The 26,311-nt window shown below is 41.9% G+C and overlaps 1 protein-coding gene across 4 annotated transcripts in view; it reads right to left on the reverse strand.

Moving 5' to 3' along the window:
* Positions 1-26,311, reverse strand: part of PHACTR2 (phosphatase and actin regulator 2) — a 90,060-nt gene that overhangs the window by 37,458 nt on the left and 26,291 nt on the right. The window contains exons 1-2 of one of the 4 annotated variants that reach the window (XM_028723583.2): positions 19,909-20,120; positions 15,149-15,334 (exon numbers count right to left, since the gene is read on the reverse strand). The exons of 2 other annotated variants lie outside the window; for them this stretch is intronic. In XM_028723583.2, the coding sequence (XP_028579416.2) occupies positions 15,149-15,185 (37 nt within the window). In that variant the 5' untranslated portion in view covers positions 15,186-15,334; positions 19,909-20,120. Of the gene's footprint in view, positions 1-15,148; positions 15,335-19,908; positions 20,121-26,311 lie in introns of those variants that run through there. One more of the 4 variants, XM_028723582.2, reaches the window with a different exon arrangement.

The following is a 26,311-nucleotide window of genomic DNA, read 5'->3' on the forward strand; positions in this document are numbered from 1 at the left end:
TGTAGAACAACAGTCATTTTTTAAAACATGCAAAATAATGAGGAGAAAAATAACAGCCACTTCACAGTATGTGGCAATATACATTTAACACATTCTAAATAACTTCAGGCATACCTAACAATGAAAATGTGATTAAGTATCACAAAATATGTGTAAGTACATTCTAGTTCAGAACCATAAAAGATAACAGCAAACGCTGAACCAGCACTCTGAATAAATCCAGAATTCAAGCAGCCTTCCAGATATTGCTAACATCAAACTTTCAGCATTATGTTGTAAACAGCAAGGTCTAACATAATTAATATTCATATCAAAGCTGCTATTCTTAGTACTCCAGGTACCACATACTGCTCCAAAGTGCCACATTGTCTACTGCCCCACTTTTATGGTGAGCCCATTAAAAAGCAACAAACAAATATGACTTGTGAGGCACACAAAGAAATGTCAAACATGGAAGATGGACAATATAACTACAAAATGTAGATACAAGTTCAAAGTAACATGGCTGTCATTAAAAGCACTTGTAGATCCTACGAAAAATATCTATTTCCAAGTTTAGCATAATTTAACATTTTCCAGATTTCAGTTGTTCCCTAAAAGCAATTTTCTCTGAGTTGTACCTACTGAATCTACAATTAATTTTTATTACATGGACTACAAGTGACTAAGGAATGCTATCATTTTTATTGTCTGTGATCAGTACACTTTGGTAATGTAAAGAGCACAAGCCCCTTTGCTCTTTAGACCTCATCGTTTTAAAAAACTCTCTCCTTCCTTCTCTAGAACCCTCATGACTCAGACATCCTCTTTACTGCTGTACTGTTACACAGGATATTTTTAGGCAATCCATCCTCTGCATATTGTCATTATTTTTCACCAGACAATGCTATTCAGCTTCTCACAAAAGCAGCCTAATAGCTATGTATGCGGATAACAGTTTTGATGAAGGAATGACAAGCATAGGTCAATGATAAGCTGTAGAGGCCAGGAATATCTATAGTTATTATTTTATCATTTGTTTATATAGCTCTTCTAATACGCACCACACTTGACAAACAGGGTAGAGCACAGAATGTCCAGCTGAGAGCAGAGAAGGGAGAAAAGCAGGGGCACAACACAGCAGCAGAAGCCAGAAGGAGCAGCAGCTAAGAGACAGCCACAAGAGCAATGCAGGAAGGACTACACATTGTTTAGCAACTTCCTACATAGGTACATTGGAACTGAGCCTGTTATCAGCCACATTTGCTCTCCACCTATCTACACACATCTCTCCAACTAGTATCAGAAGGACACAAGTTTGTTAAACCTTCAGATCATTTTGTTTTATTATGCTGTTATTTCACAGGCAGTCTCACCAGGCCCGAACGAAATATTAATTCATGGTGCTCAAGGCCTGGTTCATATATTCATTTCACTTGATTTCTCTACACTTACCTTAACATATGCCTATGTCTCAATGCAGTCTTCCCATCCCATATCCCTGTCCTCCCATTCCTTGTCATGGCCTGGTCCATGGAATGCCCATGCACCTCAGGAAAAGCAGCGAAACACAGGGTTCTGTTATGCCTATATGGATCATTCCACATGCAGGCAACTGCACTGGCAGTGGGCTGGATCAAACTCTGTGATGAAATATGAAAGTTCTCTCTGTGGTGGCTCGTTCACAAATGCAATTCATCACTTGATTTATAGTAATGAAGTCAGGAATGTGCATTTTGCGTCAACCCTGATGCAGCTTAATCAACATATTCACAGAACTTCATACTGTTCCAGTTCAGCAACAAGAACAACTCATAGTCTTAGTTTGCATATACAATGGTACCTCGGGTTACAAACGCTTTGGGTTACAAACACTTCACGTTACAGACTCCGCTAACCTGGAAGTAGTACCTCGAGTTGAGAACTTTACCTCAGGATGAGAACAGAAATTGTGCAGCAGCAGCGGGAGGCCTCATTAGCTAAAGTGGTACCTCAGGTTAAGGTTTCAGGTTAAGAACGGACCTCCAGAATGAATTAAGTTCTTAACCAGAGCTACCACTGTAGCGCTAAACTATGGTTTAGTCACTAAGCTAGGGATGCAAGGATAAGCTGAAGTGAGCCTCAGGCTCATGTGCCTCCCAGCCTAACTCCACCTCTGGTGTGGCTACAAGGAGACTGGAAGCTTCTACTTCCATTTTTGATTAATGCTCAATGGAGGTGATTTAGCTTTGGAAACAAAACAGCTTCATAAACTTAGGTTTTGAAGTTGACTCAGTTTCCATTAACTATTGCTGAGACATCCAGGTTGAGACATTATGACAAACAGCAATATTGTAAACCACCTTGTGATCCTTGGATGAAGGGCCGTAAATAAATGACTCAAAATAGTCTAAGATAGAAGTGAAAGCTTCTAAACTCTTCCTTGGAGTTATGGAAGAGATAGTGGGGAGAGCAAAAGCTCAAGGGTCACTTACCATTATGTGCGAACACATCCACATATTTTCTCACAGAGCATCTTCTGAATGGTAAGATCCCAGTTTAAATTATATTTTTGTTCCCATTTCCAGAACAAACCTCTACGAAGTTTTATTAGAGAAAGCAATGCTATATACAAGTTGCAGAGAACCCCCTTGCCCATTTTGTTTTCCAGCACTGAAGAGGAAAAAGAAATATAGCTAACTTCTAATGGGTAGAGTTATACAAAAGATAAGGCTGTACTGTTCTTCAAGAGCAGATCAGCACTACTGGCTTCCATGCATTTTTCTTCACCTCGCTATACAACTGTTAACTTCAGGAAGTTCTTTGAGCTAAGTGTTCTGACAGCATTTTAATTAAAGGAAAGGGAAAAGGTTGAGTATTAATGTGGGTGGTTGAATAGTAGTTTCCAGATGGGGCTGCCAATGCTGCAAAATGTTAATTAGGCCTCCTGCTAGAGAAGAGATTAAAAATGTAGGTAGCAGTGCTTGCAAATGAACCCTGATTTCTGCCGTAATATTGAGAAGGCGGGTAGAGAAGATCCTCTCATCTTTATTGTCTTTATGATATAAAGATGGGGTCTCAACACACACACACACACACACACACACACACACACACATTCTGTTAAATATTATGATTTTTAACCCTGAAATAGTTCACTGAAAAAACCAACACATTTTACCATAGCAGTGTTTGCTCTTCCAGAGTTCAGAAATGATTTCACAGGATTAATTTGCTCGGCTTTATATCTTCAGTACACATGGATTAATTTTTTTCTTCTCTTAAATATATATATATATTCCCTCCCTTGCTGATTTGCTCTCCTACTTGCCCACCCCTCCCCCACAATATTCCTCGTGAAACCTGGAAACGTTGCTTAACTGCCAAGATAAACCCTTCTGTATGCAACATGCCCTCCTGACTGTTCCAGGAGACACATTCACATGAATAATGTAACATGTGATCCATGGACACAACTATGGCTTGATGCCCAGAGAGGCGGCCATGTCTGTTCTAACAATAATAATGAGTCTTGTGCCACCTTGTGCAACCCTTAAAGATTAAGGGTTTTGTCAATAGAACTTAAATCCCACTTAAGTCCAACCCTAATAAATGTATTCTGGATTAAGCTAGGGTTGCAATATTTCAAGCAGTGAAAATCCGGACAGAAAAGTTGTTGAGCTTTTCTTAGTTGAACTCTTTCTTTTCTTTTGTTTCCCCCCAAAATGCAGTATTCTGGATATGTCCAGGAAATCCCAGATATATGGCAACCCTAATTAAGCTTTTGTAGGCTGGATGTAACTGAAATAGTCAGAATTGCAGTCAAAATGGAAACTGAAGCCAAAATATCTGCAAAGTCATGCATAACATTCTTCATGCATTTGTATCCCCAGGGTTTGTTGGGATATGGAGAAAGGTCCTGACCACATGAACTAGCCTTCTGCCTAATTCCTTTAAGAGTTTCCCCCTCCCACCACATCACTTTTAACCTGCCAACCTTTTAACCTGCTTAGGTCTAAAAAGAACCCTAAATAGTGCCGAATCAATAGGTATTTGTAATAAACCACAGCATCATCATGGTTTTTTTATATACATCTTCCAGCAGTACAACACTAATATTGGCCTTGAATAATGAAGACTAGATATAAAGAAATGAAACCAAAAACGATACAGAAAAATGCTCTTGTTTGAAAAGCAGAATGTGAAAATCAGCATTTTCGGTCTTTTACCAATAAAAGGAGAAACTAAGAGAGCAAAGCACAGTGTTTATGTATCTTGATTTGGCAGGACATAGATGACATCTTCTCCTCCCGTCAGTTCATCTCACAGTGGTTCTGTGTTTAGCCAGGATCACTTGGTCTCTTCCTGAACTGGCTGACATCCCAGGAAAGTTAAAGCCAGCAACAGTTGTGCAGAAGGAAAGATTTTGGATGCTCCCCCTCAATTGAACTAAGGGCAGACTCTGACCAGTAACTCGTAGGAAGCACTGTGATGGTTCAGGAGAGTTTAAAGTGTTTTTTGGACTTTCAGGAGAAGACCTAGAGGAACACCACACGTTTTCTTTGCATTACAGGAATGCAGTGTCAACCAGAAGCTGAGGCTTTTATCATTTGTTTCCTGCAGCTTAACATCAATTTGTCCCTCTCCTTATAAATTCTTAATTCTATAGTTCCGAGAATGTACAGGAAGCTAGAAATGGCTCTGTTCCAGTCACTAGCAACAGGTGAATTAGTCTGCTCACATCAATCCTGCATGTGTCTTATATTTGCATCCCTGCAATTTCCAGCCAGTGGTTTAAGTCCTGCCATCTGGTGCACCAGAAACAAGTCAGCTTCATCTTACGCATGACAGCGCTTTAGGTATTTGAAGACCACTGTAGTGTCTCTCCTTAATCTTCCTTGGAGGTTTTTAAACAGAGGGGGGAGGCATCTGTCAGGGATTCTTTAGCTGTGATTCCTGCACTGCAGGGGGCTGGACTAGATGGCCCTTGGGATTCTTTCCAACTTTACAATTCTGTGGTTCTATGATTCTCTTTTCCAGGATCAACATATTAAACTCTTTCAACTAAGACATAGCTTCCAGACCCCCCATTATTCCGAGTGTTCCCATAGGGACTTATACCAGTTCTAGGTACTTCTTAAAATTTTGTACCCAGAACTGAGTACTAGCACTCTAAAGGTGCCCCAACCAGCCAAAGTGTTCGTATCCAAGAAGGGAAAGCCGCAACAGTTCAAATCACAAGTCCAGTTATTAAAATAATTGTTTCATTCCTTAATACCACTGTTCACAGTACGAAATTAATTGCCCAACAGAGTTCCCTCCCCCAAATCAGCTTAACACATTATTCAGATTAAATGGGATAATCAATCTTGTTTCTAGCCTACTGCTGGTTACTCTTTAATAGCAATCACAGCTAAAGTAATTCTAAAACTGATTCACATTTATTGGGTAAAATGGTGTTAAAGAGTTGTGGACAGCAGATTTTTGTTAAAACAAAGCAACTGATGATGGACAAAAGATCCAAAATATGGTTAAAGGTAAAGGTAAAGGTACCCCTGCCCGTACGGGCCAGTCGTGTCCGACTCTGGGGTTGTGCGCCCATCTCACTCAAGAGGCCGGGGGGCCAGCGCTGTCCGGAGACACTTCCGGGTCACATGGCCAGCGTGACAAGCTGCATCTGGCGAGCCAGAGCCGCACACGGAAACGCCGTTTACCTTCCCGCTAGTAAGCGGTCCCTATTTATCTACTTGCACCAGGGGGTGCTTTCGAACTGCTAGGTTGGCAGGTGCTGGGACCGAGCAACGGGAGCGCACCCCGCCGCGGGGATTCGAACCGCCAACCTGACGATTGGCAAGTCCTAGGCGCTGAGGTCTTACCCACAGCGCCACCCGCGTCCCCGTAAAAATATGGTTAGGTATCTTCAAAAATGTATCCAGTGTTAAAAATCTTGTACCTTGGTTGGATCTTGACGTATTTGCCACGTGACATTCCAGATCAGGAGCACAGCATCTAGAGGTGGAATATTAGATGTAACGTGGTGCTTTCAGCCACGAAGGCTTGTTCTGCTTTTTACATTAAAAAAAGTCTAGGACAGGGCTGCAAGTAGTCTCTAAAAGAACTAAGCTTAAAAGTTCTCCATTAAGCCACAATTTCCATGCCTACGGAAGCAAGATTGAAGCCCAAAAATGTATTACACCACTTCTGGTGGTTCCCCGCATGCCCAAGCGTCAGCTGACCTTCACTAGGGACCAAGCCTTAGTACAGCAGGCGCTGCCTTGTGGAACTCCCTACCAGAAGAGTTTCAGCAGGAACCATCCCTTCCTTCTTTCAGATGCTTTCTGAGAACTATATTGTTTGAGGCCTTTGCAATATAAAATGTTCTCTTTTTAACCAATCAGTGGATTGGATGCTTTTTTGCCGATTTTATTCTTCTATGTTGTAATGCACCTTGATATATTTTTATGAACGTGTGGATTATAATAAACAAAATATTATAAACATCAATTTAATGGTTGACAATTGACACCAAAACCAGAGCAGTGCATGGAAATGCAGTTTACCTTCCTGCCGAAGCGGTATCTATTTATCTACTTCTACTTTTTGGCGTGCTTTCAAACTGCTAGGTTGGCAGGAGCTGGGACTGAGCAATGGGAGCTCACCCCATCATGGGGATTCGAACCACCGACCTTCTGATCGGCAAGCCCAAGAGGCTCAGTGGTTTAGACCACAGCACCACCCGCATCCCTAACTTTAATCCATAATATGTAGTCTAATCCTGTTTTGTCATAAAAGATGGCTGCTGCAGCAGCTGTGTCTGCACTAGCACCAGCTAGTCAATTTCCTACTCTCTGCCAACTCATCAACAACAATGGGTAGTGTTATATGGTCAGTTTGGACTAGCAAAAGATGCTTCTGCTCAAGGAAGGCATGGCCACCCAAATTCCCCCCTCCACCTAGCACACACACAGCACTCCCCAAAAAAACTGCTCCCTAGGCTTGGGGTCACCATCCAGAACTGTGAAGAGCAAGAAGGAGCACTTTCTGCTAGTACAAAATCACCAATGGATACAACTCAAAGGTTGACATAAAAGTATGACAGCAACCTGTCCAAACAATTCAGTTTGCCAGCTTTAAATTTTATATACATTTGGTCATGTGCAAAGGTACATAGTTGCTGTTTTGAATGAATCTTCTTTTCTCTTTGAAGAAGAACAGGGATCCTGTCAAAGCCAATGATGGTTCCTTTCCTACAGAACAGAGGAAGCTGAGACCCATTTTATCAGGCATCACATTTCACTCAGGGCAAACAGCTGTTTCATTTAATGTTTCAAGTTCTCTACTAAGGAAAGGGGGATGGCGAGGGGCGGGGAAGACAAAAACACTCAGAGCAGTCTCTCCCGTCCAACTTCTTTACCAAATTAATGCAGAGGCATCACATTGAAAAGCCATCCCTGGAAATTAAAGGGCTTAACAACGAAGGACTATAGCTATATGCAATCATCTCTGCATTTAACATCATAAACTGTAATCGCAAATATCAAGATTATAAAAAGGTTTAATTTACAGAGATTTAAAAAACATAATTTTATGTGATTTAGCTTTTTAATTTTTTATGGATCGTAGGCAAGCAAAAACAACGCAATCTCCCTTCTCTCCCTCCCCTCCCCCTACACCAGCTGTCGGCACATCTCAGTCCCATTCTTTCTCACTACAGAAACAGCCAAAGTGGTATGATGGTTTTCTGATGGCCTCCCATGTACCATCATTTCTGTTACAACACTGAAAATGTGTCATTGGCATTGTTACTCCTGTCTGGAATGCACTGCTGACATCACCTCTTAGCCATAACTATAAAAACAGAGCAGTTAATTGAAGAAATGTTTATATGGCAAACAATGGCCACACACCACTTGTGACAGAGGGAAACCACAAACACACACACAAGAGAGTGAGCTCTTCTGTCCACAGTTGTTTTCAGGCAGTCATATAACCATCCCACTTCTTCTCAGCTGCGTATAACAGCAAGGCAATGCATTTTTGTCAAGGTACTCAGTGTGTACTGTCACCTCTTTTTCTGTTGCCCATGGCAGCCATTTTGTTCTGGCACCTATAGCATTTTTATCCACACCATTGTTTTACCTCAAAAACGCACTGCAGCAAGGAATGTGCCCACAGTCGCTATCTATGCTTTTTACTGGAATACCAGTAACAGGACTCTACTTACTGTGTAGTAGAGTCATACCACACCTAATTTATTCCTCTGGATGTTTATGCATGACTAAATTAAGAAAAACCACTGTGTTCCCTCATTACTAGTAGCATTTGTTTTTATATTTGGTGCCCGGAGCAGGAAGAGTATTAACAGCATGAAGCTGGAAAAACTCCATAGGAAAAACCACCACATTCACCAGGAGGATTCTGAAACAGATTATTGATATGGCCTCTTCTTGTCTTTGACTCTATTAAATATAGGCTTCTAGTTGATATACCTAGTGCTTCATTCTTGGTACATTCAACAGCATCAAGAATTTTCATTCTAATTAATGGTTAGATAGAGGCATATAATTCTAATGATGGTTAGATTTCAGCACATTTAAAATACTCAAGAGTTCAAAGCACCGAAACTTTTGGGTATACCTTACCCCAAGGATAAAGAATGGTATCTAACCAATGCATACTCTTCTCCGAGTATGGGTTGTTTGTTTTTAAGGTAGAATCTTTAATGCACATGTAAACAGCCAATACTCTCAACATAAGACAAGGGCCTCTGCTGTCACACATCTCTTCCTCCATTTCTAGGTCATATACTAATGTTTCCTGATTTCAGGGCTAGTCTTCAAAAACGTATTTTACTCCCATTGCTACCCCAAGAAAGACACTAACGTTTTATGCTTTAATATTTACAGCTGGTATTGTAGGCATGGTATCTTCAATACAAAATGGCAAACCCTTTAATAGTATGCGTAAAGTTATTCAATTAAAGTTTTGTTTAACTGTTCACTGGAAACCAGTTTTATCAGGGAGGGCTCAGTTAACAGCATGCTTCTTCATTAATTTATTTTTGCCTGTTTTAGTCTCACAATCAGCGGTTTTTTTCTAAAAAAATGTTTAGGGGTACTCTCATTTTCCTACTCATATTGAAATACTGCCCCCCCAATGAGGCCAAACTTAGATTCACAAAATGTTTAGGGTATGTGTACCCCTGCATCCCTCCATAAAAAAGCGCTGCTCACAATAAATGTGAAAACCAGTTTCATATGAATGCTAGGAATGGAGATGGAAAGCCAAATTTTATTTTGGTAAGAATAAACTTCTTATCTTGTGGGAAATCCATTTAGACCTGTTTTATGTGGAAAAGCAAAAGAACTACAGGTGAACCTAATTTACTGTCAAGTAATCCAAAAGTACAGTGCAGATCTTACATTTTCATACCTCAAAGAGAAAGTGTGTGTGCGTTACCAGTTGCTAAAACAGAAGTCAAGCTGGGGGATGACAAAAAGGAACAATCTGGGCTGGATCACTACATTGTGATTCATGCTTGCAGTTTGAATGTGTGAACTCGTCTTATCAACGCTTGAATTCTTCCCAATATAAATGTTCCATCTGGCATTTGTTTTCTCTAGGCACCAAACTAGGCATAGCCTATGCATATGCTAGTCATGTGTAGGGCAACATGCTGAATCAGGAGCAAGGCTAGGCTTTTTTACCCTGTCTCCAACATCTCATCTGATTTCTCTGACAATGCAGCTGGCTGAAAAGAAACTTAAGCGTGTGAGCGAGCTCTTGATCACATGTGGGTCCTCTGCGCAACTGAGACACTGGGACAGGCAACCATGTGCAATGTGTGGTCGATAAGAGAAAAGCAAATGGGATGTCGACAGTGAGGCTAAAAACACGACCCCACCCCTGATTCGACATGGCTTTGCCCTACATGCAAGTAAGTCATGCATGGGGCTATGACAGTGGCAGATCATAAACAGATGCCCTCATACTTAAATGAGCATAAGAGAAAACTCATACTGAGCATTAAGGAATTACTGCAGTGCATTATAAGTAGGGCTGTGGAATGCTCTCCCCTGGGTGGTTCGGCTGGTGCCTTCATTATACACCTTTAGCCGCCAGGTGAAAACAGTCCTCTTTGAACAGGCCTTGGGCTGATTAACTTCCTATGCCCTATTCAATGTGTTTTTGGGAGGGGAGGGGAGTGTTTTTATCTTGTATTTTTATACTGCATCCTAAGATCTACGGATGAAGGGCAATATACAATTGTAATTAATTGATTAATTGATTAATTTGGGGAAAGTACACTGGCAGAAGAAGGCCACAATAAACCAAAACCTAGATGCTAGGTCATATAATATATTTAAATTTATTTTATTTTATTTTATTTTGACCAGAACAATGGAGGCCAGGTACGCATCAGTTAGGTTGAGGAAATGTTTGGTTTGCTGATGTGAACCAAAATGGTCCACACGGACTTGGAACCTTGCACATTCCCCTCACCAACCAATAGATATTTGATCCAAGAAAGAAAGAAAGTTAAGCAGACAACAGAGATGTGATTTTAATTTCATTGCAAATACCTTCTCTATGTCTTGCCAGTAACGAAGGAGCTGGTATGGGGGGAAAGAACAAGCTGTTGAATCTATGAGGTTTTGGTTTTTTTAAACCTTTTCTCCCACAATGTTTCAGCGTATTCTCATTTTTTAAAGTGGCTTATAATTAAAATAAAATAAATTAACTCCCAAGTTATAGCAATGTATTCTGCTTCACAGAAACACGTGTTTCAAAAATCAGGAGCAAAAAGTAGTTATTTTTATACTATACAGTTTTAAATTGCTTCCGAACAAGTAACTTTATCTTTCTCATGCATTTAAGAGGAGTGGCTGGTGACATTTTTAAACCCATCAAGGCCTAACGAAAGGTTAGCCACCAGTATTTTGCAAAACATTCTTTATCTGATTCTATTCCTGTTTCTGCACACTGTCAACTATTTCTTTCCTTTTAAGTTTACAGGGTTTTTTGGGCGGTGGGGGTTAGTACTTTAAGTAAGTAGCCTGGAAACTCTGGCAATTTATACCCTAAGACTACAACAGCAGCCTACCAAATAAATATCCCCTTTGCCAAATCCATAACCCTACATTACACATACAAATGTATTCTGCTAGCAGCACTTTGCAGAGTGGAGCAGCAAGGGAATATTGCACTCATTTTCTATGACATCACAGTCAAAACAGAATCCACAGGCAGATTACCATTCATTAACACTCCTCTGAATTTATGTACCAGAAATGTTTCCAATTTGAGAAGGGATGTGTGTATGCATGCCACTGTTCCATACTAACACTTCAGTAGTCCTGCCTTCAAACATATAAATATGGGGTGCAACAGTGTGAGCTTAATTTGGCGAAATCTTGAAAGGAAAAGCACCAGAACAAAGGAAGGGGAAAAGGTGGGGTCATGGCCTAGGGAGAGTCCTGTAGGGCCAGACAGAGAAGCCTAGAGGGCTGTGCCTAGTCCCTAGGCCTGAAGTTCTCCACCCCGGAAGATAAACTTCCAGTTATATCTCGCTACCTGAGCGGTGGAGATGCAGGTGGCGCTGTGGGTTAAACCACAGAGCCTAGGACTTGCCGATCAGAAGGTTGGTGGTTCGAATCCCCGCAATGGGGTGAGCTCCCGTTGCTTGGTCCCTGCTCCTGCCAACCTAGCAGTTTGAAAGCATGTCAAAGTGCAAGTAGATAAATAGGTACCACTCCGGCGGGAAGGTAAATGGCGTTTCCGTGCGCTGCTCTGGTTCGCCAGAAGCAGCTTAGTCATGCTGGCTACATGACCCGAAAGCTGTACACCTGCTCCCTCGGCCAATAAAGCAAGATGAGCACCGCAACCCCAGAGTCGGTCATGACTGGACCTAATGGTCAGTGGTCCCTTTACCTTTACCTTTACCTTTACCTGAGCTGTAAGACCACATTTCAAGCTGTAATAATAACACTGCTTTACCCTGCCTGAGTGAAGTCCTCTGAAATCGCATAGATTTCAAAGGCAGAGTAAAACTCATCAACGAAAAGTTTCAAAAATGCTGGCAGAGCAATCCTATGCACCAGTGACATATGAGGGAGGAAAGCTGTTGTTTCTGTGCCATTGGGGCATCACTGTATCCTACACTCACTCAGCCGAAGAGGAGGCTGGCAAGCAGGAACAAAGACAATCAGAAAATGGCATCAAAATAGCAGACACCACCCACCAGCATCACCAAAGCCTACCAATTGGAGTCTGTGCCAACCATGATGCCCACACACACAAAGGGAGATAATGAACTCAAGATGGCAACTTATCCCAGGTTCGCAATACACACAGTACTTAAAATGATGACACAACACTCCCAGCGTCACAGCAAACAATGACTGCCTTACTTCCAAGTTCTACAAACACAGGTTTGAATCTCCTTGCACTGCTCACAACCACCATTTTGGAGCACAGCACACATAGGCAAGAAATGAGAGTGTACACACACACACACACACACACACACACACAGCACACACACAAGGCATTAAGATCCAATTTAAGAGTGGAGAGAACCCACAGAAAGGGGGCACAACACACAATAAACACACTGCCAGGAGCAAGCTCCAGTGACTTAATGCATATAGCAGGGAGGCAGCAAGCAAAGACATGAGATTGAGCCTCATCAGGGGAAAGTTGGGAACATCCCTTATTCTTCTTTTTGCATGCACAGCCAAAAAACAACCATGTCAGGGGCAAACATGAGGGAGTAAATGTGCTCCTGACCTGTGCTGTCCCTGTCCTGCCCATACTGATATCTTAGATTGCATCAATAAACAGGCTCAAAGTAGCTTCATTCTCTTTTCCAACAGTACTCTTGTGATAGTATACTTATTGGCTTTATGACTGTGACAAATGGAAAGTTGTTTACTGTACTTTTGAATTCTTATGAGCTTTATTTATAACCAAGGGAAAGACAGTGTTGTAGAAGTGCTGATTTTCCTTAAAGAACAGGTCAGATAACATCAGAAATCACAAGCTGACGTAGAAAGGAGCTCATCAAAAATCCCAAATACAGAGAAACAGGAGTTTTTGTGTGTGTGCTACAGGGATCTTTTTCTTGTAATAGTTTTTTGACTGTATAATGTGCTGCTTCAGCCAAACACTTATGAGGTGTGTGCTCATACTCTTGTGTCAAAGTGCCAGTACTAGCCAACTGAACTGTGGCAACAATCAATTGGTATGTTCTATACTAGCAGTGGCTGACCGGGGGTGGTTCTCCAGACGTAGCTGACTACAACTCCCAGCAGCCTTCATCAGCATGGCAAATGGTAGTTTGTAATCCACAAAAATCTGGAGAGCTACAGTTTCCCCACCCCTATTCCATACACAGAAAAAGACCTGAAACTCATTGGTAAATCCATTGGAGTACAAAAAGTAGATGTTGCAATACCATAGGCAGTTCTTCCTTGCTCTCCATCAATCCCAATTTAGTCAGGACATCAATGATTTTCATGATGGGTGCTTATGTTATCTTACAGTGCTAGGAAATCTTGATCCACTGCATAGCGATGCCAAAGATCAAAACAGATCACAAAAGCATCTCAAGGAGCTCAAGCAAAGGCACTGACAAGAGCCATTTGTTTTCCTCTAAACGTTCTTCCCTAAGGCCTCATCAGAAAACGCAACATAGATGCTTTCACCATTTGGTAGTTCTTTCTGATTCTTTACATGCACTGAGGGTCAGGGTAACTGAACACCTATTTTTCTCAATGGCCATTTCTCACCAACTCCACTACGAAAAATACGTGAAATCCTGAGCAGAGCACCAGTGAGGGAAAGGGACCTATTTATCCAGGGCTGGGAAACCTCTTATGAGCTGAGACTGAGAGCCATATTTTCCCCATGGGAAACTTTCGGGAGGCAAATTCAAAAAGTGGGTGGGGATAGGCCCACATAATCACACACAGATACACACTTTTCCTTTTTTTTTACCAGCTACTTGTCAGTTCAAAATTCACATCCAGCGTCTCTGAAAGGATAGCAAGCTCTGACAGAAAGATTGCATGCTCTATCAAAAATCACTGGAGAGTCCAAAAGAATAAATAGGATCACACGCTCTGTGTTTTTCTTCCTACAGGAAGACCAAGGCAGATTCTGTGCCGAAATCAGACCAGAAACATATGCACTTATTTGCAAGTTTTCACAGATCTTCTGTTATAGGTATAGCTCTCAAAAATATATCCACAATCTGTGGTACAACATATGGAGGAACAGATATGTGAAGCCGTTATCTAGGGGCCAAATCTGAATTATTGTGTCAGTATTACGATAATCTATTAAAGTAGAGGCATAGGATGTATCCAATTTATCTATTCACTAGCATTTGTGTTATTTTTATGCAACTTCAACCAATTCACTTGTTGGGGTAATTATTGTTACTGTTTCTCTAAAACAAGGAGTACCTTTGCTACAGTATTTGTAAGTAGCTGTCAGTGACATGATTACTCGGTCAGCATAAGACCAACTTCCTCTGTGTGCACATAGGAAAAATGCTTTTGTTATGTTCATAAACAGGAAGTCCCCAACCCCAGGAGATCTACGAGTGAACTAGCTGAAAACCAAGCTAGCTTTTGACCTAAGATACTGCCTTCATTCACTGCCAAACACAACAACAGCAGGATTCTATGGGCTAATAACTATTTGATTACAGGAGAGAGGAAACATATTTTGGTCCCATCTTCCCAGTAAGAAAACACCCTGACAAATAAAAAGGCTTGGTTGTCAAAATGACCAGTTCCAAGGGATCCAAGCATTACTTTGTGAAGAATTGTTATGGAGCATTACTCCTTTGAAGCCCACCAGCATGCTTTATATATTAGTAAGCAAGAGAAAAACACAGTATCTAACCCATCCAACTTCCTTTAACTTTAGAAAAAAAATTAAACATAATTTCTTGAATGGACACAAGAAGAAGAGTAAGTTATGCAAAACTCTTAGATATTTTTGACTGCATATTTTGACTGATTATTTATCTAAACATTTATATCTCACGTTACACCTGAAGCTCTCAAAAGCAACTTACAGGTAAGCATTGTAACTAAACAACCAAAAATACAATTAACACAGAATCATATGCTTTATGTTAAAGACCATTATCTTTTTTTAAAAAAGACAGTATACTAACTAGAAAACCTTGCCTCTGGAGTCACATCTCCAGCCATTTCTGGAACGGAGCAGAAAATTAGCTTGTTGGGCTTCTCTTGGAAGTAAATTCTACAGTGAGGCAAGAACCAGCACCCTGTTCCTGGATATGGCCGCCATCCTCATTTCAGAATACAGGTGCACACCTACTCTGATGATCTCAAAACATCTGGGGGTAAATATAAGAAAAGCACTTTGAGGGAATTTATCATAGCTGATGACCAATACAAACACAAGCAATGGTGGTGGGAGGTCGGGAGGCAATTAGAAGATAACCAGAAATGGGAGACTGAATTTGTATAAAGGCAATCCTCATTTTGCATGGAGGTTACATACTAGACCTCAACACGCATCAGAGGGGCCTGCATAAAATATTCCACCCTGCCCTTATCTGGAAATTATCTAATATATATTGTAGAAGTCTTTAAAAACTTGGTTTTCTTTTAAGCTTCAAAGCTGCCCATGGATGTCCTACTCCATAATTTCTTTTTCCTGGCTTTCACTGTATCTTACTCTGAAAATTGTCGTTGCATTATATTACTTGAAATACTGAACACATTCTTCCTTCACAGACAGGTTTTTGTTCCTTAACATGCAGTTTCTTAGCAGCACAGCCCTATACCCATGTGGCTGTCCTTATGGCCCAACACACAGATATCCTCACCAGTGTTGGAAACTGAGATATGAAAGCTAGGTGCTAAATGGCACCTTAAACCTAGATAATGGGCGCAACAACGGAATGCCTAGGTGTGCTTTTTATAACCAGAATAAAAGCTGAAAATGAATGAACTGCAGCTAAAAATATTATGTTTATTGTACACAGGGTCCACTCTGTCCCCTGCCTACCCCCCCCCACAATATTCTTAAGAGGGTCTCTTCTCCAGTCTTCAGAGAGTAGCTGGAAGTAGGGTGGTGGAAAAAGGTCTTCCCCTCCTTCCACTCTGCAGTTTTAATCTGAAATCTTAGGCGCAGTACTGCGCCCAGAGCTCAGAAACTGCTTGCACTAATAAAATTCTGTGTCACAAAATGCACCTAGAACAATGGGAGTTTTGAACACTGATCCTCCCAGGATGATCACACTATACAATCCAGCTACTGTCTTCTATGCAAAAGGATCAGGACATGCAGCAAATTATGTGTCCACTTAAAGGTAAAGGTACCCCTGATCGCTTTACTGGCTGAGGGAGCCAGCGTACAGCTTCCAGGTCATGTGGCCAGCATGACTAAGCCACTTCTGGTGAACCAGAGCAGCGCACGGAAATGCCATTTACCTTCCCGCCAGAGCGTACCTATTTATCTACTTGCACTTTGACGTGCTTTTGAACTGCTAGGTTGGCAGAAGCTGGGACAGAGCAACAGGAGCTCATCCTGTCATGGGGATTCGAACCGCCGACCTTCTGATTGGCAAGCCCTAGGCTCTGTGGTTTAGACAGCACCACCCGCATCCCCTTTGTGCCCACTTACACAGCTCCTTTTGCTTTGCTATCTCCAAATATCTGAACACAGTATGGCTATTTCATTCTAAAAACAGACATCACCCTTGTGGCGGTTTCCCTTTAGCCATCTCAAATCCAGCAGTTCTCAAAAGCTTAAAATTTTGATTAGCTGAAATACCACAAACGGTCTATCTGAGGACCACTCATCGCACTGACATTTATAAAATGTGATAGATTTTATGATTTAGACAAAGCATCTGAAACACCTGTACAAACAGATGTATGTCACAAAAAAACCTTATTAGGTGAGCAAGTAGGACCACACTGTAGGATTTAAGTCTTCTTTTATGTTGTAAATCTAGACCTATCTTTCTTAGAAGGGGGTCAATGTCCTCAGCTGTCAAGTACGGTAGGTTACATCTAAGCAAGATTAAAGGCAAAGGTGGTAGATCAGATTGGTAACTGGGAGCTCACAGGTTGACTATGGCTTCTTGAGAGAGTTGCCTGGTCCGCAGCTGCCAACAGCTTGCCCATAGGAACAGCCTGCCGGATCAAGCCAGTGGCCCACCTAGACCAGCATCCGGTTCTCATATTGGCCAACCAGATGCCTATGGGAAGCCTGCAAGACCTGAGCATAACAGCATCCCTACGGTTCCCAGCCACTAGTATTCAGAAGCACACTGGCCTCTGACAGTGAAGGTAGAGGCACCATTGAGAGCCCTTTCCTCCACGAATTTGTCTAATCCTCTTTCAGAGCCACCCAAGTTGTTGGGCAGCGCTGCCTCTGTTGTTAGCAAATCCCACAGTTCAACAATGTGCTGTGTGAAAAAGCACTTTCTTTTGTCTGTTCTGAATCTTCCAACATTCAGCTTCGTTGGGCGTCCATTGTAGTGCTACAAGAGAGGGAGAGAAAAACTCCCTCCATCTGTCCTTCCTTTTCCTAAGTGCATGTTGAACTAGAGTGGGAGACTGGCTTTGCAAGGGAGAAGAATTGCCCCCCCCAGACATTCTGGTTTCCCCCTTCCTCTCAGCTTCCCTGGAATAATTCCAACTAAGGAAGTGTATCTGGACTCCTCCTTCCCCTGACACACCCTGCCTTATCCTAGTTCTTCCAGGAAATGTGGATTTGCAAATCAAGGTGGGGGGAAGGCTTAAAATTACATTAATGGTTTGTTGGTATAAACTGTTTGATTGAAAAGCTTTCTGTATTTTTTTAAATAGATAAATCTTCTTGGCACAATGCTCCTTACTGCTCCCCTATTCAAGAAGGACAGAGGGAGGGGTCTCTGCGTTTAAACTGGACACTATAGAAACACATATTAGACAATATTGTTTATAAAGCATCTAAAACAGTTGGGTGCTGTACAATGACAAGCAATACACAGTAACCATGAAGCTGCCATCAGAGAAGGAAAATATTTAGAGATTCTAGGTCTCTGTGGCCCCAATAGAACTCTCCTTTGATGCCTACCCAACAGCTTTTGGCATTCCTTTTCAATAGCAGCCTCCCTTCTTCTAATCCAGCGGTTCTCAACCTGTGGGTCCCCAGATGTTGTTGGACTACAACTCCCATCATCCCTGAGCTCTGGCCTGGCTAACTAGGAGTGATGGGAGTTGTAGTTCAACAACATCTGGGGACCCACAGGTTGAGAAAGGCTGTTCCATGCCAAGTGGCAAAGTGTTCTTAACTGCCATATGAGTCTCCTGTTTTAAGGACTCACACCAGGCATGACGAGTTGGGCTGATTTACATACATCATTCAAGATTTCATCACTCACACCTGACAGGGTGATGTCAAGGGAGAAACAGGAAACACAAGCAACCTACACTTCCTGTTCTTCCACATCTCTGCCACACACATGAATGAATTAGGGCCAATGCAGGGACAGTATGCAAGAGAGATGGGAAATCCCATATGCAGTACACACACAAAATGCAGACATGCCATCCAAACTTTGTGTGCACGTTGTTCAAAAATCAGTGTACCTACATTAATGGTAATATGCGAAGTGTTTAGCGGCTCTGAATCATGCAGTTATCTGGATTGTGGCTGCATTTGTATTCTATGGAAAGCAGTGAGATGAGCGCACACAGATTCAAACTTAAACAACTGGGGTAGTTCTTATATGGCACTGCAGTTTTAAAAGACATTTTAAACATTTGTGGTAACAATTTAGGTTGTATGTGCAATCTTCTTTTATCTTAGCAGGCACTAACTGATACATTGTTAAATTAATGGAACTCTTTTGTGTGCTGACATTTCAAAATTTCAGATACGGAACAGTATTTCAGGTTACTGAACAGCAATTTAAATCAAGTACAGCCTTTAAAAAAACTTGCCTTGAATAACTTGACTATTCTCAACATATATTAAATAAAAAGTTAATGATCCCTGTTTCCCCATTTTCTTATTAGAATATCAGCTCCAACGTCTGAATTTTTTTTGGGGGGGGTGTTAAAACAAAATATTACATAGATTACCATTGTTAAGGCATTTTTAAAAATCAACACACTGTTGACATTTTAACACATACACATACCCCTTCCCTGAAACTGTGTTAGCTTTATTTCTAAGTTTTAATAACTAGAAATACAACCGTGAAAAAGGGAAGGGAACAGGAATGTGCAAAAAAGCAGATGTGTAGCCACCGAGCCTACACTAACAGTGCAAACGCATGATAGGAAACCACGCTTGTGGTAACAAAATAAAGCTTGTAAAAGGAGAAGCTGGGCGTAGACTGTTATGACCTACGTGCTGCGAATCTCAGCAACAAAAAGCAGTTGTTTTCTTACTTCTTGTTGTTTTTAAAATCAGGAATCGAAAGAATCAGAACTATGCGTTTCACGGAAAGCTTTAACCCTCCCCAAAAGTTGTTGTTTTTTAAATTTTTTTATTACTTTTATTATTATTATAAGAGGCGATACAAAATGACATGAAGCCAAGCCAAGCCGTTCCTTTCAAGGGGAGGGGCAGGGAAAGAAAGAAAGAAAGAAAGAAAGAAAGAAAGAAAGAAAGAAAGAAAGAAAGAAAGAAAGAAAGAAAGAAAGCTGCTCCTTTAAGAGAAACTCTTGCTAGACCCCCGCCCCCCAAAGAGGCTGTATTCTACATTTCCTTGGATCAAGAAACCTGTATAGTGCAGTTGGGAAGGTCTGCTTCTCCCGCAGCAGCATCTGAAAGCAACACTTGGTTGACATTAATGCTGGTGTAGACTCTCTCCCGGCTGCGAAGGAAACACGATCAATCTTGCGGGGTGGGGAGGGCGAGTCGTCCTGCCTGCGTGCGCGCCGCTTCCCCCGCTGCACTCACCGCTTGCGTGCTCGGAGAGAGTGGAGACTGACGTCTGGCCCATGTCTTGGTCCTGGCAGAGGGCCGGGGGTCCTACAATCAGGCCGCCCTCTCGGTCCTTCGGTAAGGTCTCCTCTCCCACGGAAGCTCCCGAGGGCTCATGGCACCTTCTCCCGGCGCTCGCTCGCTGCAATTAGCAGCCTCCTCCTTGCAACTTCTGCTGCCTCCCCTTGCGCGCGAGTTGCTAAGCCCTCCTCCGGCTCCTCCCTCCGCCTGTTGCTGCTGCTGCCGCCCAGCTCAGCCTGCTCCTGCTCAGCCGAATGCCTGTCATTCCTCTATGCAGATTAACTCGGGCCAAAGGGAGAGAGCCCCGAGCTGGTACAGCCACGCCAGGCTCCCTCGCCGAGATCATCCGGCGCCACAACAGTTGTAGTGTGTGGCTGTAAGCTGCTCGCACAAAGAACTCGGTGTTAAACGGCCATGTAGGGCTCGGCTGACAAAAAAGGAAAGTACTTAGTCGTGGCGTTTAAGTTTGCAAAAAGGTCTTGTTTCCCCCAAAGGGGCTTATCCCTGCTCAGTTTTCCGACCTTAGAGGGCCGGTTTCATGCGCTTCTGCTAACTAGCTGCTGCTACAGGTTAGATAATTTCCTCTAGAGAGGTAGATATCCTAGCCTCTTGCAGCAAAAGGAAAGAGTCCTTTGGGCCTTAAATACTAAAGGATTCGCAGTGCCACAAAAATGTGTTTTGAGACCTTTACAGTTCCGTCAATAAAGCATTTCACTTTCAAATAGGAGCGTCTCCACCCCCATCATTCAGCCCGGACACTGAGATCCAGTGCCGAGGGCCTTCTGGCGGTTCCCTCATTGCGAGAAGTGAGGCTACAGGGAACCAGACAGAGGGCCTTCTCGGTAGTGGCGCCCGCCCTGTGGAACGCCCTCCCATTAGATGTCAAAGAGATAAATAATTACCTGATATTCAGAAGACATCTTAAGGCAGCCCTGTTCAGGGAAGTTTTTAATATGTAACGCTGTACTGTTTTTAACACTGATTGGGAGCCGCCCAGAGTGGCTGGGGGAACTCAGCCAGATGGGCGGGGTATAAATAATAAATTATTATTATTATTATTATTATTATTATTATTATTATTATTATTATTATTATTATTATTATTAAATAATGGATTAAAATCTGAGCAAGTGTCTGGGACCTGAACTGCACCAAGCATAAGCTCCTATAGGGAACTGTTATGGGATTGAAACACAAAGGGATTCCAGCATTAGGATTAAAAAAGAGAGAGAACGGGTACTCATGTCTTCACTTGGTGAGTCACAACACTTCCTTGCATACAAAAGTTCAAACTGCATTGCTCAGAAAAATGCATCTTACACATTTCCGAACCTGCCTTGCTAATCTGGTGCTGGACAGCAGGCAAAATCTAAAATTAATTCCATAAACTGTTTCATACCCTCTCTAGAAAAATCCGATTGTAACTTTGAATTGGATTTTGTACCTTAATCTAGTGGCAAATAATTACTTCTGTATCTTGCATAACTTTGTTCTGTGCTTCATTTCCTATTGTCTGGTGGTCAGGTGTCTTGGGAACAAAGGAAGCATCTTTTCGTAGTTCCCAGTACAAATTGTTTCCAGTACAGGTTGTAACAGGATATATACTGCACAATTATATACAAATGACTTCAACGGCTCTTATTCCCAGCTAAGTGGATAAAGAGTGTAGCCATAGATTTTCTCTGCTTAATAAAAAGGAAGTTTATATTAAGAACAAGTTCCTCTGTCCTTTAAAATTATGCTCATTTTCTTCGTGGTTAAAATATGGAAAGTAAACAAAACAAGTTTCACCAGCCATTTAAAAGGGGTTATTTAATATAAATGTTATTTCACATGACGTAAAACCACTTCTGGAGATCTACCAGAATAAAGCGCAAGTTAAGCACTCATTTCCATGTTCTTTTCTCCCAGGGGGCAAAAAACTGTTTCACATTGAGCTGCCAAGCAGAGTAGCAGGCCATCACCTGGCCAGAGCCTTCCACCTGCATTCTGCTCGGCCATTCACAAAAATATGGTTGCATGCACCCCAGTCTCCAGGTGGCAAGAGACTCCAGGGGTTTCAGTTTCCTTGGGAAAAAGAAACACCATGATGCAGCTGTAGCATCACAGCCTGATGCCTTCATCTGCCCCAGCTGCAACAAACATGTCTCTCCTGTCTCTGTCTCTATAGCAACAGCAGACGCTGTAACCCATGGGTAGGCAACTAAGGCCCGAGGGGTGGATCTGGCCCAATCACCTTCTAAATCCGGCCCTCGGACGGTCCGGGAATCAGCGTGTTTTTACATGAGTAGAATGTGTCCTTTTATTTAAAATGCATCTCTGGGTTATTTGTGGGGCATAGGAATTCATTTTTATTTTTTCACTTTCCAAAATATAGTCCGGCCCCCCACAAGGTCTGAGGGACAGTGGACCAGCCCCTGCTGAAAAAGTTTGCTGACCCCTGCTGTAACCTTCCAACAGTTTAACTTCACTCCCCCAAAGGCACAATCTTCCATTGTTTCCAGAGACAAATGTATCCCAACAAATCCTCACTGGGAGCTGGGAAAAGACCCCACCCATATATTTATCAACTGTCTTGATAAATATGTAAACTACCCTCACAGTTTTCAATTGGTATGAAAGTGTTTAAAATCTTTAAAATAAATAAAAATAAATTTAATTATTTTTAAAGCAAAAGAAAAATGTAGATGGTGTATGAACATCAGCTGAAGGGCAAGCCAGATAGCTGATCCAGCACTCACTATGAGGTATGCACATCTGTCAGTTTCAGTTGTGAAACAAGAGGAAGCCAGGCTCACATTTTATCAGGTTACGAATTCTTTACGAGCTCTGTTTTCACATTACTGTATATTCATCTTCAACCTTAGATGTCCAAGGAGCAGGTCCTGTATGTCTTGAAGGCCTCCCTCCCTCTTAATTGGTCTAGAGAAGCATTTTGTCATGAAAACAGATTAGGTTGCAAACAGCAAATAGTTTGGCATGGGGGAAAAATTCTTATAAGACATTATGGGCAAGTTGGTATAAGTCTATGAAAGCCACTTTTTTTTTTAAAAAAGGCTACTAATCTCTTGTACAGTGTCGCCTACATCCATATAATTTGTTAAACTATATGCTTTTGGGTTTTTCTATAACATAATTACATTATGTTGGCTATTAATAATATAATAATGTCCATAACAGCAAAAATATGTTAAAAAAATTAAAAAGTGTAAGAAACAGTGAGTATACACTCCAAAAGAAGTGTACATAAAAAATTACTTGTGCTTCTGAATATGAATAAAATTATTTGCAGGTCAAAACAGCATATATCATATTAGCCAGTGACTTAACCTGAGAATTTTAGAAAAGGAAGATTTCTGACAAATATGCCAAGACTGTTCAGCGGCTGCTTCTATTAAATACCTTGATGTACAGTCATACCTCGGGTTACAGACGCTTCAGGTTGTGTTTTTTTGGGTTACGGACCGCTGAAACCTGGAAGTACCAGAATGGGTTACTTCCAGTTTTTGGCAGTTGTGCATGCACAGAAGCGCCGAATTGCAACCTGCGCGTGCGCAGATGCACTGCTGCGGGTTGCGAACGTGAATCCCGCATGGATCACGTTCGCAACCCGAGCGTCCACTGTATTAGGTTCTTATTGTGTACCACCAACAGGGTTCATTTTGTGTCTGTATTGTGATAAGAAATAGAAAAAGTTACATAAGAAGAATAGCAATGCCAAAATATAACACTGGGGGCAAGTAAACAAGTTCATAATGTCACTCTCAGGACACTGAAATGCACTGGAGAACACACACAAAAAAATCACATAAGGACTATGTCACACCACACAGCAAAATACGGTAAATATTGAATATTACCAGTTGGGTTTGTTGAACTTTCCTTCTTGTATACTTATTAAAGTAAGGAAAACAAAATATACAACAATACAATTATTTAAAGGTGAGTTTTGGTAAGCAATCCAGAGTGACAACATTTATAAAGGTAAAGGTAAAGGGACCCCTGACCATTAGGTCTAGTCGAGACCGACTCTGGGGTTGCAGCGTTCATCTTGTTTTATTGGCCGAGTGACCCGGCGTACAGCTTCTGGGTCATGTGGCCAGCATGACTGGTGAACCAGAGCACACGGAAACACCGTTTACCTTCCCGCTGGAGCGGTACCTATTTATCTACTTGCACTTTGATGTGCTTTTGAACTGCTAGGTTGGCAGGAGCTGGGACTGAGCAACAGGAGCTCACCCCGCCGCGGGGATTCGAACCGCTGACCTTCTGATCGGCAAGTTCTAGACTCTGTGGTTTAACCCACAGCGCCACCCGCGTCCCTTGACAACATTTATACCAACTAGTTTATGTAAAATAAATGTAAATGGAACACAGGAAGCTGCCTATACTGAGTCAGACCATTGGTCCATCTAGCTCAGTACTGTCTACACAGACTGGCAGCAGCTCTCTAGAATTTGAGGACATCCAGCAGGAACTTGCATTACTGTAATTCCTTTTGAAACTGAACTTTCCATGCACTAGGTATCAGTGTTGTGATTATCATCTCTTTCCCCCTTACATTTTTAATAGCTATATTGGTGTCTACAATAAATGATCAGATCTAGTTATTTTTTTATTTTATTAAGGAAAAAACTGTATGCTACTTAATTGTACGTAAAACCTCTAAGCGGTTTGTTCGTCTATTCTGCTTTGTTAAACCATCAGTATCCAGCCATTTTAACTCTGCTGACAAAAGCCAGGTTATATGTTTGATTTTTTAAAAAATATATATATCCTTCCTGACCTTAAACCAAGACTTTGGAGTATACCGGTAATTGGTGCTTGGTATCGCACGCTAAAGAACAAAATGCCAGATGTAATTTTTAAAGTTCCTGTTTTATATCATTTTATGTCACAGTTGAGTGCAGTATAAACACAATGGTGGCCTGCATTCCATAAATATTTGTTCTTGCTACCAGACAGATTTTGTATTGTTTCTCCAATGATATTTATTTAGAACTGCTTGTGTGAGAGAGACGTATAGATCTATGGAACCACGTAAAGCCATTATTTCTGAATAAAAATAGTTTTGTGGTCACAATGCAGGTCTAGCAAACAGGTCTGTGATTGGCATTCATTCCAGAATATTGGCCATCAGCAAAATGCCAACATTTTAATGCTTTACTAATTGGTCACAATTCTGTAGCAAATTCCCAAAGTCAAACATGATATTCTTATTAACCATGACATTCACTCCATGGCAATGATGAAATGCTCGCAGCAACAAGGAAGGGTGGCTCTGATTTATAAAGCAAAACAAAACTTTAAACTTATATTTATATGTTCAGCCAGTGATTGGGGTGTATGGGGTGTTAGGAGAGGGGTAGTAGCTCTGGTGGGGTACACGTCATGCTCCTTCTGGGATATTTTGCCCACCTTTGCTCCCCACCCTGCACTCATGTCATGGACAGGCTGGGTGCAGAGGAATGGGGGGGGGGCACCAACTGGATAACCCCCATGGGACCCCCCAGGGGAAGACGGCTCAGAACCAGGGGGCTGGTGTTGGGACAACGATGAGTGGTCAGAGGGAGGAAAAGGAGAAGAATGGGAGGAGTGTCAGAAGCTGAAAGGACAAGAGAGTTTAGTAAGGAGAAAGAGGCTAGGGCAGAAAGTAATCCAGGCTCAGAGGCAGAAGAGGAGGCTGGAGAGGAAGGGGCCTAGCACTGAAGGTTTGCTCTGGAGGGTTAGGAGACACTGGGAGCAATACGAGGAGCTGCAAAAATGGCCTCCCACTGTATCATAATTTTTCTGTGGATGGAAAGAGTTTGTAGAAGGGTCAGTCATGATCCAAACCAATACCACTTAAACCAGTGATGCCAAAATACATCCACCAAGAGGCCACTAATTTGTTTATTTTTAAATGGGACTGGCACCTGGGTTGCTGAAGAGGATTGCAGGAAGGGCCTTCTTCCATTGCTGCATTTTGAACCTCTAAGTTCAAGGGGGGGGGACTTTTAACAAACTAAAGCCACAATAAGCCATCTACTCCCTCCTATTCCCGCTTCCTTTTTGTTTTATGTTTTAAATTAGATTGGGAACCTGCAGGGAGAGAAACAAAGTAATCTAGGAGCACCCAGCAATTTTATGTGCTTTTATTAATATCACGCGATGAGGTGCCGTAGCCTTGTCTGTGTTATGGAACCAGCCAAACAGGAACCAAGACAGCAATGAAAAACATAATACTAAAGAGGCCAAATAAGAACTAGTCATGTTAGAGCTGGAATGGGGGAGCTGTGGCCCTCCAAATGCTGCATTCCAGTTCCCATCAACCCCAGCCAACATGGTCAATAGTCTGGGATGATGAGGATTGAAGCCC

The sequence above is a fragment of the Podarcis muralis genome, chromosome 3 (assembly GCF_964188315.1).
Source record: "Podarcis muralis chromosome 3, rPodMur119.hap1.1, whole genome shotgun sequence".
NCBI classification, from domain to species: Eukaryota; Metazoa; Chordata; class Lepidosauria; order Squamata; family Lacertidae; genus Podarcis; species Podarcis muralis.